Source organism: Heloderma suspectum, chromosome 3 (genome assembly GCF_057233095.1).
Source record: "Heloderma suspectum isolate Gila_16-S chromosome 3, 16-S_ref, whole genome shotgun sequence".
Lineage (NCBI taxonomy): Eukaryota > Metazoa > Chordata > Lepidosauria > Squamata > Helodermatidae > Heloderma > Heloderma suspectum.
In genome coordinates this window covers 261,230,703-261,248,566 of record NC_139460.1, presented here as the reverse complement: position 1 = coordinate 261,248,566, position 17,864 = coordinate 261,230,703, and the positions used below count along the sequence as shown (strand labels likewise).

The 17,864-nt window shown below is 45.0% G+C and overlaps 1 protein-coding gene across 23 annotated transcripts in view; it reads left to right on the top strand.

The window, feature by feature from the left end:
- The window catches only part of LOC146351110 (prominin-1-A-like), a 48,226-nt gene extending 30,627 nt beyond the window's left edge, over nt 1-17,599 (top strand). For 8 of the 23 annotated variants that reach the window (XM_084846539.1, XM_084846541.1, XM_084846538.1 and 5 more), the window contains exons 11-25: nt 2,553-2,712; nt 3,352-3,504; nt 4,055-4,178; nt 6,195-6,286; nt 7,156-7,240; nt 7,447-7,596; nt 8,743-8,814; nt 9,283-9,372; nt 9,612-9,665; nt 10,320-10,400; nt 11,125-11,193; nt 11,734-11,823; nt 12,555-12,667; nt 13,979-14,005; nt 14,631-17,596. In XM_084846539.1, the coding sequence (XP_084702665.1) occupies nt 2,553-2,712; nt 3,352-3,504; nt 4,055-4,178; nt 6,195-6,286; nt 7,156-7,240; nt 7,447-7,596; nt 8,743-8,814; nt 9,283-9,372; nt 9,612-9,665; nt 10,320-10,400; nt 11,125-11,193; nt 11,734-11,823; nt 12,555-12,667; nt 13,979-14,005; nt 14,631-14,679 (1,409 nt within the window). In that variant the 3' untranslated portion in view covers nt 14,680-17,596. Of the gene's footprint in view, nt 1-2,552; nt 2,713-3,351; nt 3,505-4,054; nt 4,179-6,194; nt 6,287-7,155; nt 7,241-7,446; nt 7,597-8,742; nt 8,815-9,282; nt 9,373-9,611; nt 9,666-10,319; nt 10,468-11,124; nt 11,194-11,733; nt 11,824-12,554; nt 12,668-13,975; nt 14,010-14,630 lie in introns of all 23 variants that reach the window. The other 15 variants (XM_084846547.1, XM_084846543.1, XM_084846546.1 and 12 more) reach the window with 4 other exon arrangements.
- Nucleotides 17,600-17,864: the final 265 nt, after the last annotated feature.

Genomic DNA, 17,864 nt, shown 5'->3' with positions numbered 1-17,864 from the left:
AATGGGCTCACGTTACAGGAAGCCAGATTCCGACTGAACATCAGGAAAAACTTCCTGACTATAAGAGCAATATGACAATGGAACCAATTACCTGGGGAGGTGGTGGGCTCTCCCACACTGGAGGCGTTCAAGACGAGGCTGGACAGCCATCTGTCAGGGATGCTCTGACTTGGATTCCTGCATTGAGCAGGAGGTTGGACTCAGTGGCCTTGTAGGCCCCTTCTAACCTTACTATTCTATGATTCTATGATTCTATGATCCTATCTTAGGTCCCTTAACTGGAAATGTTAGGGATTAAATCTGGGATCTTGTGCAACAAAGCACATGCTCTATCAGTGAGCTATAGCCCCTGCCCAAACTAAAAGGAAAAACAGGAGAGGAAATTGTCCAGATATTTCATGCAGTTAATAAAGTGGGTTTTAGTAAAACAAACAAACGAAAAAAACAGGGTTGGGCAATTTGTGGCTCTCCAGATGTTTTAACCTACAACTCTCACCCCTCCAAGTCAGCTAAAACATCTGGAGTACGTCTCTTTCAATAAAAGCTTCTTCCAAATTAATCTGTTAGTCCCTAAGGTGTCCCTGGAAAAGTGTATGTGTGTTTTCTGTGCAGGACTTTTTTTTCTAGAGAGAAGAGGCCCTCTGGGTTGCTTCACACACAATATTTCTTGCATAGACAGGTGCACATGGGAATAGGGAAAAGATTTATTTATTTATTTATTTATTTATTTATTTATTTATTATTACATTTATATCCCGCCTTTTTTCCTCCAAGGAACTCAAGGTGGCATACATAATTCTCCTTCTCCATTTTATCCTCACAACAACAACCCTGTGAGGTAGGTTGGGCTGAGAGTCTGTGACTGGCCCAAAGTCACCCAGTGAGCTTCCATGGCCAAGTGGGGACTAGAACCCAGATCTCCTGACTCCCAGTCCAGCACTCTAGCCACTATACCACACTGGTGTAAACCCATATACCCTATCATCTTTCATGTACTGTACATGAAAACAGCTGCATGTTGCAACTTCCAAAGACATGCACTTGTGGCAAAATAACATGATTTTGACACAATGGTGTACAGTGTTTTTTGTATACATGTATAAGAAAAAGATATTTTATAATCTGTCCCTCACTCACACAGAGATACTCCTAAATCAGGGGTAAGGAACCTCTTTCAGCCTAAGGGCCAAATTCAGTTTAGGAGAAGCTCTCGGGGCCCTGCATTCCAGTGGCGGGCAGGACTGAAGGCAAATGGAACAGGGCGGAAGGCAAAAGGGGCCATACATTAAAAAAAAATACCAGCATATTTTTTTTAAAGCTCTTACTGCCAGTAACGAAGTCTTAGGGGAGGCATTTCAACATTTTAGAATGGAGGGAAACTACACAAAACCCAGAAAGCCACCAAATGATTGATGGTTGGGTGAAAGGGAGTGGAACCAGGAAAAGGGGGCATAGCTATCTGGGGACCCCCAGAGGGCAAGATTTGTCCCCTGGGCCTGAGGTCTCCCACGCCTGTTCTAAATCATGCACACGTACTTCAGCACATTTATACTGTCACCCAGCAAACCTGTTGTGCCATGCAGCTCTATTCCCATCTTTCCAAACCGCTTGTTTCCACTGTTCACCTCCCATATTCATCTTTGTTTTTAATTTGGATTCTTTTCTCTGCTGGGATGCCGTTATTCCCTCAGTTTCTTGTAAGCCTCAATTTTGCAGGCTTCCTCCGCAAACCCAAACTGATGTCCTTTTTGTTTTCGCTGGTGATGTTTGCCCTGCTGGGGGTGGACACTGCATTTGGCTTTAGGTACTGAATACATGAAGAGGTTAGTGAGATTCCCAGTCACCACATGTATGGTGTCAGTCTGAAGGGTGGGGGTCAATTCTTATCCTCACTATTATATTACTACCTATTTATTTTTATTTTTTAAATAGCATCTTACACATGTGATTACATTGCTTTTGTAAAGGACTGCAATTATTTATTTCAATTCTGGGACACATAATTGCACAATTCTGTAAGCCTTCCACTCTTGCAAATGGTGCTTGTCTGTATAAGCACAGCTTCCATCATTTTTCAATCTCTTTGGCTAGACATCCCCAGGTTCCTGAGTTACGCTTGCTGTTTTTCCATTCCTCCCATGTGCAACTATTTACCTGCTCCTGCAATTATTTTTGTGCTCCTAGTCCCAATCCACAGTTTTTTCTTTATCCTACCTGCCTCTGACTCCACTTCATTCCACCTAATGGGAACTGAGTCAAGGAAAAATAGCCAGGATTCAGAGACGGCAGTACCACCAGACTTTGCCGTCTTCTATCCCTGTGGATTATCTGCTATGTAATACATGTTTCTCAAGTAATATTAGGATTGAATTATATGAGCTTTGCAGAGGTGTGGTGAGAACTGTATATGCATGGAGACCTGCTAGGCTATTGGATATGAAGCACCGTACCTTGCACATCTAGAATACAGAGATGATGGCTGCTGTGTGCTAGGTAGTCTGCTATAGTGCACAAAGTACAGTGGTTTATCTGTGTTTGCTCTGAACTTGCAGAGGCACAGGGTCAACTACAACATGTCAAAGATCAGACCAACAACATCCATGACGTCTTTTCCATACTTGGTGCATTGGGGAATGTCTCTGAGTTCATGGATGACATCACTAAGAAAGCGAATGGCTATGAGCCAACCGTTGCAACCTATGATGGCTACAGGTAGGAGCCAAAGCCTGCTCAGAGTATTGTAGGTTGCAGAATCCCTTGGTTTAGTTCAGGCCATGATAGATCCATAGCACAGAAAGTCTGGCTTGCTTTAGTTCAGATGAAATGGATGCCCTCTGTCCCTGCTGTCTATTTAATGGGTTGCATCACTAACATTCTTAAAATAACAGCTGTAGACAATGTGTGAGAGTTGTACTTCAAGAGAAGAGCTGATGCCTCTCTGGTCATTGTTTTGGAAGCCTCTGATGTGTAGTTTCATGGTACATTGATGTGCTCCCACAGCATTTTTGATGGGAACAAAACTGCAAAAGTTTAAGGGTATAATTCTTGTCTCCCTTCTAATTTGGTTAATTGGCTCAGATAGCATTTATATTTCCCCACTGTTCTACCATTCATTGTTCATATATGGGCTTGAATGGGGTCTCATGTTTTCTGATTGTTTCCTCTTGTTGCATGTTTTGGTGATAAATTTTGCACATGCCAACAGAATGTAGTCCTTCTGATACTGGTTTTAGCAGAGGTCTGGCATGTTACCCAGTTGGGGAGGTTTTGACCTCTTCCCTCCCTTAGTTGCTTTTTCTTTTGGAGGGTACTACTGTACTCACCTGACTAGACTCATTTCTCTCACTCTAGGTGGATAGTTGGCATCTGCCTCTGCTGTCTGGTGCTTTGGATCATTGTGTTCAACGTGTTGGGCCTGTTGTTCGGGGCTCTTGGCCTAGACCCACAGATGATGCCTATCAGTCGGGGCTGCCTCTCCCACTCTGGTGGAAACTTCCTCTTGGCGTAAGAGTCTTTGCTTCCTTTCTGTCTTCCATCTCAGGATGGGATGGGGTCACCCAAAAAGTCCCCCTCTTGATCATGGCCAAAGAGACAGAAGTTTGCTGAACTGTTTTATGGCATTGGGGTTGTGAGAGCACAGAGGAAGAGAACATTTCTGTATAATGTTGGTTATGTTGATGCCATTCCTTGGATAGATTTCTAGCGTACAATCTATGTTGTGTACTTAGCACAGGCTCCTGCTAGGAAAAGATAGGATGGGGCTGTCTGTAAGAACCAAGGAACACTCTGTAGTTCTACGGGTGGAATGACACAACCATCTATGCCTGCTGATTGTTTCGACACATTGCTGTTCTGATCCTATCCTGGGGTGTTTTATAGATCTTCAGCTGCTTCATGTGTTTATTTGCTGGACTGCCTGTGTCAGAATTGCCACCATTAATGTAAGGGTTGATTGTGGGGAACATGTAAGGGCTTTGATGGCTGCTTTTCCAGTGAAGTCTCAGACTTCCAGTGAAGTCTCAGGCTTCTGATTATTTCTGACCTTCCCTGACAGGAGTGCTGGGTTCAGCTTCATTTTTGCATGGCTGCTGATGCTGCTGGTTGGACTGACATTCTTCTTAGGGGGCAACACCTACACACTAGTGTGCAAATCCTGGGCCAGTGGACGTCTCCTTGAGGTAAGTCCCCCAGGCTACCGTTGTATTCATAGATGTTACTGTGGCCCCTCAGGAGTGGGAATGAGAAGGCAGGGGAATTAATGTGGATCAGGGGAAGTTAGTTCACGTCTATAGAGCTGGCCAAGGTATCCCTAAATCCCAAATCAGAACCCACACTGCAACCTCACGTTGCAGTCCTGGACTCTAATTCCCCTTTCCCCATTCTTGTCAATCACACCATTTTACTGTGAAAGTTGCTGAGGTAGGCCAAAGGCAGCCAGATGTTTCACAGACGAGTGGAGGGCTTCAGAGCTAGGAGGAAGCACTCCATGCATTATTTTGAATAGGTGGAGAAGGAATCTCATCAACTGTGTTACCGAATGTTCTTCTCTAGATGCATGTACAAACTTTTGCATGTGCTCAGGACAAATATTCATACAGGGGTCTTTTTTTAACTTTGGCATTAGTGCGTCTTTGACAAGACAAAACCCAATAATCCATAAATATACATGAGCAAGCTCCTTTAAAAAACGGGGAATATATTAAGCTAACAGGAATGTCAAATATACACTCATTAATCAGGGAAATTAATATGGTAGCGTGTTTATGATCAAAACAGTTAAAAACTTATACATAAACATGTGAGAAACTCTCAGCAAATGGAAAGAGAACTGGATTGCGGGGAAGTTAGGTTATTTCTCTCAGTGGCAGAAACCACTGTACTTAAAGCTAGGCCGCAGACATGTGTGAACAGTTCAGCCTGGTCTGGGATGGGCTTGTGTGTGTGAAGAGGTTGAGAGTTTGGGATGAAGTAAACTGGAGTCCTTAACATTGATAGGAAAGGAAAAAGAAAGGTTAAGGGTGAGCTTGTAAGAGTGGGGAGAAGAAAAGGATTTTAGGGAGGTGGTGCGATCAGGATAGTCCTGATGCATGGTCACAGTAATAAAAGGGGATGGGGGAAGGAGGCTACCTTGGCTGAAGTGCACACACAACATAAATAGAAAACTGCAGAGTAGGAGGCTACAGTTTGTACAAGGAGCTTCTGCAAATAGCATAGAAATTCAAAGACACCACTCCATGAGTCCGCGTGACTTGTTCCTGTAGTTAGAGTTTGGGGCACATTAAAATTCCTGAGTATCAGCAGGTGAAGGAAAAATGTGTCTGTTTAAAAGGGGCTTTTGTGGACCTTTGGCTGTGGCAAGGCAAGGACCTAAGCAGCCAGATGGCTTAGTCTGGTTAAAATAAGAAACAGCAGAAAAGTGACAGAACTGCAGTGTCGAGTAGCCTCTGGGTACTTCTCTCAGAGCTTTTATGAAGGTAGTGGGGACTCTGGGGTTTTCTCTCTCTGAGAGAGATTGGTTGGAGCTCCTGCCAAAATGTGGGTGGGCCAGAAGTCTGAGGGGTTCAGTAGCGAGGACCCAGATGGTACTGGTCATCCAGCTATGATTGGAAGCGACTGAAAACCAGCACCGTGAGTGCACGAAATCTGGGTTTTTTTATACATTTTATAAAAAGATTTTGATCTCATGGCAAAAGTACAAAAGTTGCAGGAAGTTTCTCAACTATTGAGAATGGCTTTTCCTGGCTGAAAACAATAAGGCTGATCACCCTGCTACCAGAGCCATCAATAATATGAAAGAGGGTGGTTCTTGAGAATCAGTGCTCCATCCAGAGGAGCTGAGCTCCTACTATGCAAAATTGTGAAACCTTTGCAAAGTAGACAAATTCCCATCCTTACACCTGGAAGTTGTTTAATCTGGAGGGGGATTCACTTCAGGGCTGGTTTCTTGCATGTTCAATTATTTTATCTCTTGCATGCCTTGAGACTTTCTACATGCAGTTTTGATTGGTTTGGTAATGCCATCTAGCCTTATGTACATGAACTGCTCAATAATCTCCTTTGTTAATGCTTACATTTCCTGCCTTGGCTCAAGCCACATTTCTCTTAAAGGCACCATGCTTATAGCTGCCGGTATCATGGAGGTTGCAGGGCCTACTCCACAATAATCCTAACAACTGCTGTTTATCTCCTTCCAGTTCCTGGACACACCAGGGTTGATCCCCGAATTAAACCTGACACGGATCATGCAGCTGAACAGTTCTGATGTGACCCTGTCTAGTCTGTACAAGTGAGTGCCAGGCTGTCTGGTTGGTTTCCTCCTTGACACCATGCCTGCCGTGATTTTGGTCTTGGCTTTTGCAAAGAGGGAGGGAGGTTCTTTTCTTGAGGTTATTTGAGAACTACAGGCCTGATGGTGTACACTGAGAAAGACATGCAGTAGGAGGACCTGGGGGGAGATAAGATCATCTGCTCATCCACATGTAGTGTCAATGAACCTTGCCCACCCATGCTAAGCATCCTAATGCAAGAAGCCCAGCTCAGACCTACAATTTCTCCACTCTTGCCAAGAGCTTGTTAGAGAAGGGATGCAGAACCTTTTTCAGCCAAGGGCCGAATTCCACGTCAAGAAACACTCTCTGGGGCCACATTCCAGGGACCACAAATACCAGCGTATTTTAGCTTAAAGCTTTTACTGCCAGTAACTACACCTTAGGAGAGGTGCTTCAACCTTCTAGAAATTGGAAAAACTGCACAAACCTTGGGAAATCACCAAGAGATGGGTGGTTGGGGGAGGGGTGTGGCCTTCTGGGGAATCTCAGAGGGCTGTATTGGAACCCCCAGAGGGCCAGATTTGATGTTCTCACCCCTGCGCTAAGAGTATCAACATGAGCCATGCTGTTCTCCCAAGCACCCTCCGGCATGGCTGTTGTGCCTCCTGGTCATGCTGTTTCCTTATAGTTCTTACCTAGGAGCCATTTTCCTAACCTGTTGAGTTATATCACCAGCAATCCCCTGGTGCCTGAGGAGAGATTCTGGCTCTTGGTCCCTGGGGGAAAGCCAGGCAGTCTGATTTGGTTTATATGATGCTGTCACCCCGTTACTGTTTGACAAAGCATAGTGCATCCTGGTTTCTTAGCTCAGTTTTCCTTCTTGCAGGAGCTGTAAGAGCAACGGCCCCTTGTGGAGCAGCCTTCACATGGATGATTTCATCCATCTGGATAAGATCCTCAACATCAGTGAGGTCAGTGATGGGGCCTATAGGTAAATCATGCCTGCCACAAGATAAACGGAATGACCTTCCAGTATCCGCTTTGAATCCTCAGTGGGTATAGTTTGAAGACCTGATGTGGAGCATATCTTCACCCCACCCCTGGAGAGCCTCAGAGAATGTACCAGATTATTGTGCGCTGTGTGCCCGCTCACCTTGTTTTTCTGTTGCTCCTGCAGTACACAGGTGATATTGATTCATCCTTGAAAAAAATTAACATCAGCGTGGGCTCTACTGAACTCCTGGACAAGGATCAGAAACAGCTCATGCGGGATCTGAGCATGAAGGATGGGCCGCTGCATCTGGACTTTGCTGTTGCTCAGGAACAAGTGAGATGGGAAATAAGGAAAAGGGTTGACGAAGAGAGGAAGGGTTTATCATAAGACAATTTCCTTTCTAGAACACGAGCTCTATGGGGGCCTGGTATCTGTGAGTTCTGCCTTGTCTAAAAAAGAATCATGGCATAAATGTGGAGGCCATTCAAAAGGGCTTGGGTTGGCTGGCAGGGACTGCTGTGACATCATGGCCACCATTAAATGTGCCAATGACATTAGTGTAGTCTCCACCCCCACAGAAAAATGAGCGTTATTCACACATGCTGGGACATGAATTGCTGTTCCCCAGCAACTGTAGCTGGGACTCTGCCAGCTAGGAAATGGAGATTAACTGACAATGGAAGGCTTGCTGGATTGGTGTTGTCTTGGCAGTTTATTGGTGGCTGCTCAGTCTACCCAGGAGAAAAGGTAGTGCTTAGAGAAGACTTGGGTGGCCTTCACACCAGTGTTTGAACTTGCAGCCAAACAAGGAAGCAGTTGCCCAGCAATGCCTGAAGACGTACTTGAGTTGTGGAGCTTTTTGTCTAGAAGAGATGGGTGGTTTTTTAAAAAAGTTAAAGATGACATATTTCATTAAAAATATGTCATCTTTCTGCCATAGTTGCTGTTCAAGGTGGTTTAATAAAACCTATGTAAAATTATGTCTAGTCTAATCTGATAAATGCATCAGTATAATAAAAAGATGCCATTCTACATAAAAAAAGCAGCACTCAGGTAGTCTGCAGCAGACAGAACCACCCAACAAATCAATTTACCTACTAAAAGACCAAGTAAACAAGACAGACATTGTCTGGTACTTAAAGGGTAATAAATGTGCTGATGGATCACTGTTGGGAGGGAGTTCCACCAGCACAGAAAACGCCACCTCTCCACCACATAACCCTTGCAGGTGGGGGCACTCAGAAAAGGGCACCTGATTACTGTCTGACAGCTCATTGGACAGGGAGGGTCATCCCACAGCTGGGATGAAGAGAAAGAATGGCTTGTCAATGAATGTGTTAATTAACACATGATGGAAAGAACATGTTACGAAGTGCACAAACTTAATCTGCCCCCAGCCCCGGACCTTACTCACTCCCATGTCTCTTGTTTCCCCCAAGGAGCTGACTCCTGTGTGTTCTCTGTCTTTTTCTTGTGCAGATGAACCAGAACATGACAAAACAGAATCTGTCTGCCTTGGCAAATGAATTAAGGAATCTGGCAAGAAAGACAGTGAGTGGTGCCTGGGCAGGATATCCCCATTCTCCCACAGTGCTTCTCTTCCTCAGCTCCCCTTCTAATGGTACCTTCGGGGAATCCCTTCAGAATTTGAACTCCAGGGAGCCTGGGATTTTGCATGTCTAGCTGGCTCTCATATGTCACATGCTGACTGAGGATGGGAAAACAATTGTATCCTAAATTGCCTCATGGAAATGTACCTGCCAAGTAGGATTTGCAGTGCACTGCAGCAAGAATAAGAGAGGCACAGCAGGGAGTTTTGGGTAGTGGTGCCTATGAAATGGAGGACATTGTTTGAACTAGGGATGATTGTTGAGAGAGGGTGGAGTGGGGAGGGGATGGAAGTACAGGGCACAGGAGTCCACTAAATGTGGCCCCATGCTGGTCTGTGTGTGTATGCGCGTGAAAACAATAGCCCATCAGTATCTCTTGACAGTGGTGGCTGTATACAATCATTTTCAGCCCAATGCAACCAGTAATGAGCTACATGATCAGGCTGATGAGCTGAACAAGATCCAGAAGTGGGTGAACATCCATTTTCCTCCAGAGATTGTGAGTTTTGCTTCTCCCCCCAGCACCTTCTTTATCTCCTTTGGCTGGGTTCTGGTGTGGCCCTGAAAGAGGGCTCTTTAGGTGGGGTTGTTATCTAGTTGTTACCTTTGCCATGCGAAGGCTGCTCCTATTCCTGCATGTGTGTATGATGGTTGGTATCCCCTGTCCCACCTTCTTCCAACTCAGCTCTTTCAGTTCTGGAGGAGGGATCCTCTCTAATGAGCTTTCTTTGCCCTCAGAAAGTCCTCAATAGCAGCATCCAGAGGTTGCAGAAGAACTTGCCTCAGATTCCGGTAAGCGGCTCAGGGCTGAGTGGAGGGCAAACCTGGGAGATGGGCTTTGATTCCAGAGCTCCTAAAGGCTTCCTCAAAGGGCACCTTCCTAGATATTTGAGGGATGGAGAAGGATCACTAGCAGACAATCTGCTCAGGCCTCATCGCATAAGCAAGAATGTGTGAACTCATGTTAGTAGGTGCCAGTTAGGAAGTGCAAGGGTTTCCCTTGGCATTGACTTTACAAGGGTAGGGTTTTTAGGATTGCTAGGAACAGTGAGGGAGGTTGAGTTGGTGGGCATCACACAGATGGTGTTAAAGATTGGCACCGGAGCACTAGTGCATTTAGGAATTCGCATGGTGCTGGGTAACTTATTTAAAATATTTATAATCTCCAGTCCTTGAAGTCCAGTCATGTTTTATTTTTTTATAGCACAGCCTTCCCCAACCTGTGGCCCTCCAGATGTGTTGGACTGCAACTCCTATCATACCCAGTCAGCAAGGCTGTGCTATTGCATATCAAAGGGCCTATCTGGACATGTATGCGGGATATGTCATGTCAGCTTTATAAGGTGTTCTTCTGAGTAGGCTGCATGGAACATCATGGTGTGCGAACAGCAGCTCCTGAGATGGTCTCTGCCAGGGAGTAAACCTAACAGTATTGTATTCTGCTAGGTGCTGGTGAACTCCACGTTATTGCAAATTGAGACAGCTCAAACATTTTTTAAGCTGCGGACAGAGGAAGTTGTCAAGAATGTGAGTCCTCTTCTCATCATTGATCGTGTTCCCTGATGGGGAGTGGTGTACACAGTGGACATTCCAGGTCTGGATTTAGCCCTTTTCACATAATGTAATGTTGAGGCCCATCCCCAACACTTCTGCAGGGGCCTAAGTGCCAGTTGACATGCTATGAACCAATTGGTTTTGAAGACACACTTGCTTGCAGAGGCCCATTTGTCAGGCACGTGGGAAAGGGCTTTCTCCTGTGTTGCTCCCAAATTCTGGGATGCTCCCTGGATGGAACTGTGACTGGTCCCCACTCTCTCTGCATTTAGAAAAGGGATCAAGATACGTCTTTTTAATTTGGCTTTTAAAATCATTGTTAGGGTTTTTAGTGCTTTACTATGTTTTATTTGATTATGTTCTAAACGTTTTGTAAACTATCTTAGTTGGTTCCACAAAGGCAGTATAAAAATACAATAAATACAATAAATAATAAATACAGCAGAGAGAAGCAGAAGCACATGCAAGGACTTGTGCCCTCAAGGTGGGACATGTGATTCCCAGCTGATCAAGCATGTATCAGCCTCGCCTTCTCCCTCCCGCCACCCCGTTTTCTAGTGCCTCATTTCCATTCCCTTTCCTGCAGCCATAAATGGAGTCTGTATGTAAAGGGGTATATAAGTCCCAGAAGTGAACTCCTGAGTTTGAAAAGGGTTATTCTATCCTCACCCCCATTTTCTTCTGTCCATACATCTAGGAGACCTTGGCTTTTGTGAACTCCGTGGTGGGTTTCTTTGAGACATACCTAGACTGGGCCAAGAGCAAGGTAAGTAATGTCACCTGATGTTCCTGGAGACTGGTCTTAACCTTTGGTGATGGCAAGATGGGAGCCTGCTTGCCTGCCCGCCCGCCCTTGCTTGTACACTTATCCAGTCATATCTAAGCTGACAGAGGCTGAATACTTGTTTGAGAGTACGCAGAACCAGGCCAGTCAGCCATTAATGTATTGACGCTAAAAGTCATAATAAATTGCATGCCCAGGTAAACATGCACACTTGTGCATGCATGCATCTGTGAGCCAGTCTTACGGCCACATACACAGGTGGCGTTGGATACATATATAAACAAAACCAAGTTGATCTTATTGAAAGTATACTGAGTTGTTTCCCTATTTCCAGGACACAAAGGCAGTGTGGAGTTGTTGGATTCACAATTCCTATCAATTTGGGGTAGGGTTTGTTGAGTTGGGCTGGCAACACATATATGAGAACAATGTGGTGAGGAGGTTCTTAGCCCAGGAGGGGAGCATGGGTGTGGGTCTTCTCCTTTGATAGTCATCCTGTTTTCTTGTTTCCTTTGCTGGCAGATAAAAGGGGAAGTGGGTCGCTGTGGCCCTGCAGCCTGGGCACTGGAGAGTGCAAACACCGTTTTCTGCAGCTACATCATTGATTCTGTGGTGAGGGAATCAGCAGGACTCAGTAGAGGGCAGCATTCATTGTAGTTGGGACAGATGGGATTGATAGATGTAATGGGACCACATGGATAAGGATAATAGGGTGACAAAAAGAGGGTGGAGAGATGGTAGTTATAGCTCAGGGTGTGGGAGTAAATTGTAGGTGGGAGGTCTGCAGGAATGCCAACTTTGTTTGGGTAGTGGGTTTGCTGAGTCTTTGGAGAGTCATGACTTTGGGAGGGAGTGTGGGGAGAAGCTAGAGAAACAACTATCTATCTATCTACATTTATATCCCACCTTTCCTCCAAGGAACCATACATGATCCTCCTCCATTTTATTCTCACAACAAACTTGTGAGGGAGATTAGGCTGAGAGCCAGTGACTGTCCCAATGTTGCCCAGTGAGCTTCATGGAAGAGTGGGGACCAGAATCCAGGTCTCCCTAGTCTTAGTCCAATACTCTACACCACAGTGGCTCTCTTGACATATGACAGCCATGTCTCTTGAATGGGCACTGGGGTAGGGAGTGCAGAATGTACCTGAGGGTGGCTCTAGTGCAAAATTGGGAGCATATATGGGAAATGCATCGGTAGGAAGTAGGTGAGGATATATCTCTCAGTAGTGATGCTTCTCTCAGGGGCATGACCTTAAGCAATGAAGGTGGGAGCTACAGTGAGGCAGTTGAAATACTATTGCACTAACACTGACAGCTTCCCTCCCCTCTTCCTTGTCTAGAATGGCTTCTGGTTCAGTCTGGGTTGGTGCACTGTCTTTCTGGTGCCAAATATCATCCTGGCTGTGCGGCTTGCCAAGTTTTACCGCAAAATGTTAATGGATGACTTCTACGAGTAAGGATGGTTCATATTTCTGTCTGTCACTCTTCCTATGGCCATGGATTAAATCAGGCTTAGGTAATCTTTTTGGAGCTATAGGCACACATGACATTTTCTGGAGGCTCGTGGGCACATTTTCTTGACCCCCCTTTTCCAGCATTCCCACTGTTCTTGCTCCCTTCTTCCTCCCCACCTGGGCTTTCCTTTCCCTGCTGCCTCTCCTTTCATATTTCCACCCCTGCTGCTTCTGACCCCTACTACCTCCCTTCTCACCTGTTGTTCCACCCCACTCATCCCCACTGTCACTTCTGGACACCAAATTGCTATCTCCTCGACTATGTTCTTCTCTTCTATGCCCAGCATTCTCTGTTAACAATAGCATAGACACCCTGTAGGGGCCAAAGGTGGAAGCCTCCCAGTGGTTCCATTGCCTAGGAGCATGACTCCAGGTATGGGGTGGCTGCCATTGTATAGCTATAAAATCCCCTCTCCCTTGTGATAGTGTCAGCTTTGAAGATACTAATAGAAAGTTGGGTGTTCCAGAGTCTCACAAGAGTGGTGCTACCTGCCTTCCCTAGGAAATGAAGCTTCTGGTCTTCTCACTACTAATACTGGGACAGTGCTTTCTCCCTTACTGGATGCAGGTAAAACTGGTCCAGTGGCAGCCACACCCATGCTGGTCTTGTTTCCATTCAGTTTATGTCATTTAGGTTCTATGGAGCACAACAAACTATGAACCTAGGCACACACTACAGACATGGCAAGCTCCAGAAACTCTTGCTTATCTGACTAGGGAAGATTTCTGGTGTTAAGGCAGCACTGAGGTGGCTCTCTTCCTGAACTCATGGTTAAATTTCCCTATCCCCAGTTTGGCTGTGTGATGCCAGTAGCAGACCCCAAAGATGCATGTACCAAGACGTATATACACAGGAGCCACGCTAGCCAGTAACTCAGGTGCTGGGGCTACTAGTTTTGTCAATGGCCAGGGCTTCTTTAGCAATTCAATAGGTGCCCAGGATTGGAAGCCTTGCCCAACCTGGCACCCTCCAGATGTGTTGGACTGCAACTCCCATCATCCCCAGGCAGCATGGTCAATGGAATGATGGGACTTGCAGTCCAACACGTCTTGAAGGTGCCAGCTTGGGGAAGGCTGGGTTATACTGTCCTGCCATCTGGGTTCTCTGTTAAAGTGCTAAAGTACTCTTCGTTTTAGCTCCTTGTCTAGGTTAGGGAACAGGGGCTTAGCTTCTTCCTGGCCAGCCTTTGTGGGAGGGATGTGGGAGTGGCAACAGATATCCTATTGACACTCTCCCTCTCTCCTAGCAGGGATGAAGTTACGGAAACCATGGAACTGTAGGTATCTTTCCATACTTCCTGTCTTATAGTTATATAGCACTGGAGTTCAAGCAGAAGTCAGTACTAGAGTAAGAAAATTGTCATATAGTTGGGGTAAAAGGAAGCTGACCCGGTACTGGGGAAAGGTGCTGAAGAAGCAGAGTGGAGAGTTGCCAGTACAGTGTAGGAAGCTTCCTGCTCTGGTGTTGGTGTTTGAGTCAGCACACTGAATGCTGCGCAGGGTAGGCCTTGATATTGTTTGCAATAAGGGGAGCTTTCTGTTGTATGCTGGCTCCAGCTGCAGAGAGGCACCATCTGGGATGTTTCTAGGAGGGTGTGTGGCTAACAATGCACACAGAACCCACAAAAGCCTATCTTGGCATGAACTGAAATTAAGGATCTGAGCTCCAACAGATGCTCTTACAGGAAGATATTCATCCTTACTTCCACTGTAGGACACCAACACCAGTTCAAATTAAAAGAGATAAGAGGGCATTCCCACAAGATTGTTTTCTCTCAAATAGCATTCAGAGTTTTGTCCTCCTCAGATCATCCACTCTCCCTTAATGCCCCCACCCAACCATCTAGGGCTGGTTCAAGCCTAGAAAACTGTTTTTGATTTCTCTGATCTCTTCCTTTGCAGATCACGCCAAAGTATGTTCAAAATCCCACGGGCAGAGCTGGGGAACTAGCACCTCCTTTCTCAACTCCTTGCCTCTGAACAGCACTATGGATGACACATGAATGTCTACAGAACTCCTGGACCTCTCTCGCCAAAGTGGAGCATGTGGGTCACTACCCTGCAGGAAATCTTTGCTGGCCAAGACTGAAACGGGAGCAGCAAGTTTTCCCCCCCCCGCCAAAGGGACAGTCAGGGGTTACTGCACTCACTTGCAAGTCCTGTTACACAGAAGGGCAGGCATAACTGTGTTCCCAATATATAATCTCACACACATGCGCTCTGCCTGCCCCTAACCTACTGTAGACACTGGGCTTGCAGTTTCTGCACTATGTCCTTCCTGCCTGCAAAGCCATGATCTTGCTGTTGGGACTGCGACTCCTTGTGCTCTGGAGATCCTACCTGTTCTTTTGACTTCATCATGTGGCACAATTATATCCTTGAGTGACTCTGGTTGCTCACTGTCCATAATGGTCCCGTCTCCCCATCCAGAAGAATTGAAATTATGTTATTGTTTTTTCTATGGAGGGACATTGGATTGAAGAGCGTCTTCCTAGATTGTGATGAATCTAGGATTTTGTGTGACAGTTAAGATGACTGACACTGGCCTATTTGATACCTACCCATGGACTTTAGGGGTAGCGCATCATAGCGGCCAACATGGTCATTCTCCCTCTAGAGCGTTGAGGGGCGGGGAACACTACTTCCGTTTTACGTAGCCGTTTTTATAAAATTGGAACCCAGTGGTCCTCCATATGTGTTTAAATTTATAAAGCATGAGTGCATACTCTGCATTCTGTCAGAATTAAGGTGTAACTACTATGCATCAAACAAAGTTGAATGTATACTCTTGCTGAAAGATGTAAGTAGTGCCTTCCTGGATCAGATCAAGGTTCACCTAGCCCTGAGTTCTTTGCAAGAATCTCAGCAACCAGAAAGTGCTAGGTTGCCCACCATCTGCCCATTCCTGCTCCAGGGACCACGCATGGAAAGAAAGGAGCAAGTGTGAACTACAGCTAAAAACTACTGTATAGTTTTATTAACCTGTACATGGCCAGAGAGCACACATTGCCTTAGGTAGTTTCTAGAGCCGTTTTTCACATTTCATTTTGTCCCTTGCTGTCCCTCTGAATTCTGCAGTTATATGTGCTTCTCCCACCACCATCCTTCATTTGCGGACTTTGCCATTTTATATTTTCCCCCAAATAATGTTGAATTTATGCAAATGCATTGTGCCAAAAATTTAGTCCCCTTCTCAAATGGTGGGGAAAACTCGAATAGAATTAGGAAAGACTTGGAAATTAGCAGTAGAAATTGACAAGTTGCCTAGGCTAATTGATACAAAATGTAAGAGGCTCCAATAAAAGAGGAAGGGACATGCTAGCAGTCCACAAGAGGGACATGTTTTCGCCAACAACTCCCATGACCTGCTGGCTAAGGTTGATGGGTGTTATAGGCCAAAACATCTGTAGGGCCACCCATTCTAGACCAAAAGCAAAAAAACATGTGCCTCTGTAATGTGTTACAAGCTTTTAGTAAGAAAACCAAGAAACAATCAGCAACAAGAAGTGCCATGCCCTGAAATGCACGGCACCTCCTCCCTGCACAACAACCAGTAGATTGTGCAACAACACAAAAAATGATGGCCAGAATGTATTCTTAGAATAATTTTTATACCAAGGTATTGGAGATCAGGAGTGTAGATGCACCATCTATTTTTTAAAATGGGTCTTTGTTTTTCCAGTGGTGTAATTTTCTGTGTGAGAAAAAAGCCTCCTGTACACCACTTTTCCTGTTTGCAATAAACTTTAAATCAGATTCCTAGCATGGTAGATAAAGCATTGTTTTTGCTTGCCTTCTGCTGCAGCAGGAGCTGTGTGAGTGCGCACATCAATCTTGTTGCATTTGGGCTATTTAAACTCAGTTAGGGTTTTGAGACTGAGCAGATTCTCCAGTCAATTAAAGGCCGTTCCAAATGATGTGTTGTTACTCAGCTTTCAAGTTGATTCACCATTGGTATACAGAATCTGGCAGTCATTTCCCCAAGTCACTGGTTGTGTTCTGGGGAATTTGCAACGATTTTGTTCCTGGGAAATGCAGTCCCCTCTGCACTAGCATGCTAATTGCTATTCTCAGTCGTAAGAATGTGGCTATGTATTGGCTAATGTGTATTACACCGCTGGTGCAGAAAAATATCAGTTTTTCTTCTCTACATGTCATTTTGCAAACTTGTCAAGAACAGGTCAGCGTGGGAACACTCAGAGCCTTTTAAAAATTAACAAATATTGGCTATTTTAACTTTTTATTGGCAATTCTCCTCTCCCTAAATGGCTTCTGTACTTCTTTAGCACCTTTCCCCATTATTAGCCTTTCCTCTTCACCACAATTATATAGCTCCTTAAAACACTGATCCATTTTATACCAACTTCCATTCTTTAGTCTTGTACCTATCTCCTAACATTAATACAAACTATTGTAGCAATCCCTTAATTCCTTACTAAGGCATAGGATAGTATGCTACTGGTGCTAGATCAAGAGGGACCAGCACAAAAGTTAAATCCAGGATAAAATCAGGGTGTTTTTAACCAGGTGGAAAGGCCCTGTATTATTACAACAGAAGGACGTGATAAAACCTAAAATGTTTTGCACCTGTCTCCACAATGTGCTAGAAGAATGTGTAGAGTAAGGCAAAAAACCCAGCCGAACTGAAAATTCGATTAGGGTATACTGGTGTGTACCTGAAACTGGTCCAAAGAACAAGCCACCACCATTTTGTGACCCTTTTGAAATGAGCTCATCACTCCTGCCTGTTGATGTATCAGGAGCAACTCTCAGATGGCAAGGAAATTTTGGATCCTTACAAAGGTGGCCCCGAAGTACAAAAATATGTAAAGAGAACAGCAAATAAATTGGATAAGGTATTCTAAGATAGCAGATTGTTCCTGTTATGACTGCAAGCAGTGCTCTTACCTATGTTCTTGACATGTTTTTTTACTGGAGTGACAAACCCACCACCAATCCAGTCCATCTCCTACTATTTGAGGAACAGAGAGAAAGCAGAAGAAGGTGGCTCTTAAAGCATCAGATTAATAATAAGTATATCCTGCTGTTTATACTTCTTACATCCATCTTCAAAACTGAGGCTTCTTGTTCTCCTGACGCATAGCAAGACTTCCCAAACTCCACTCCCCTTATGTT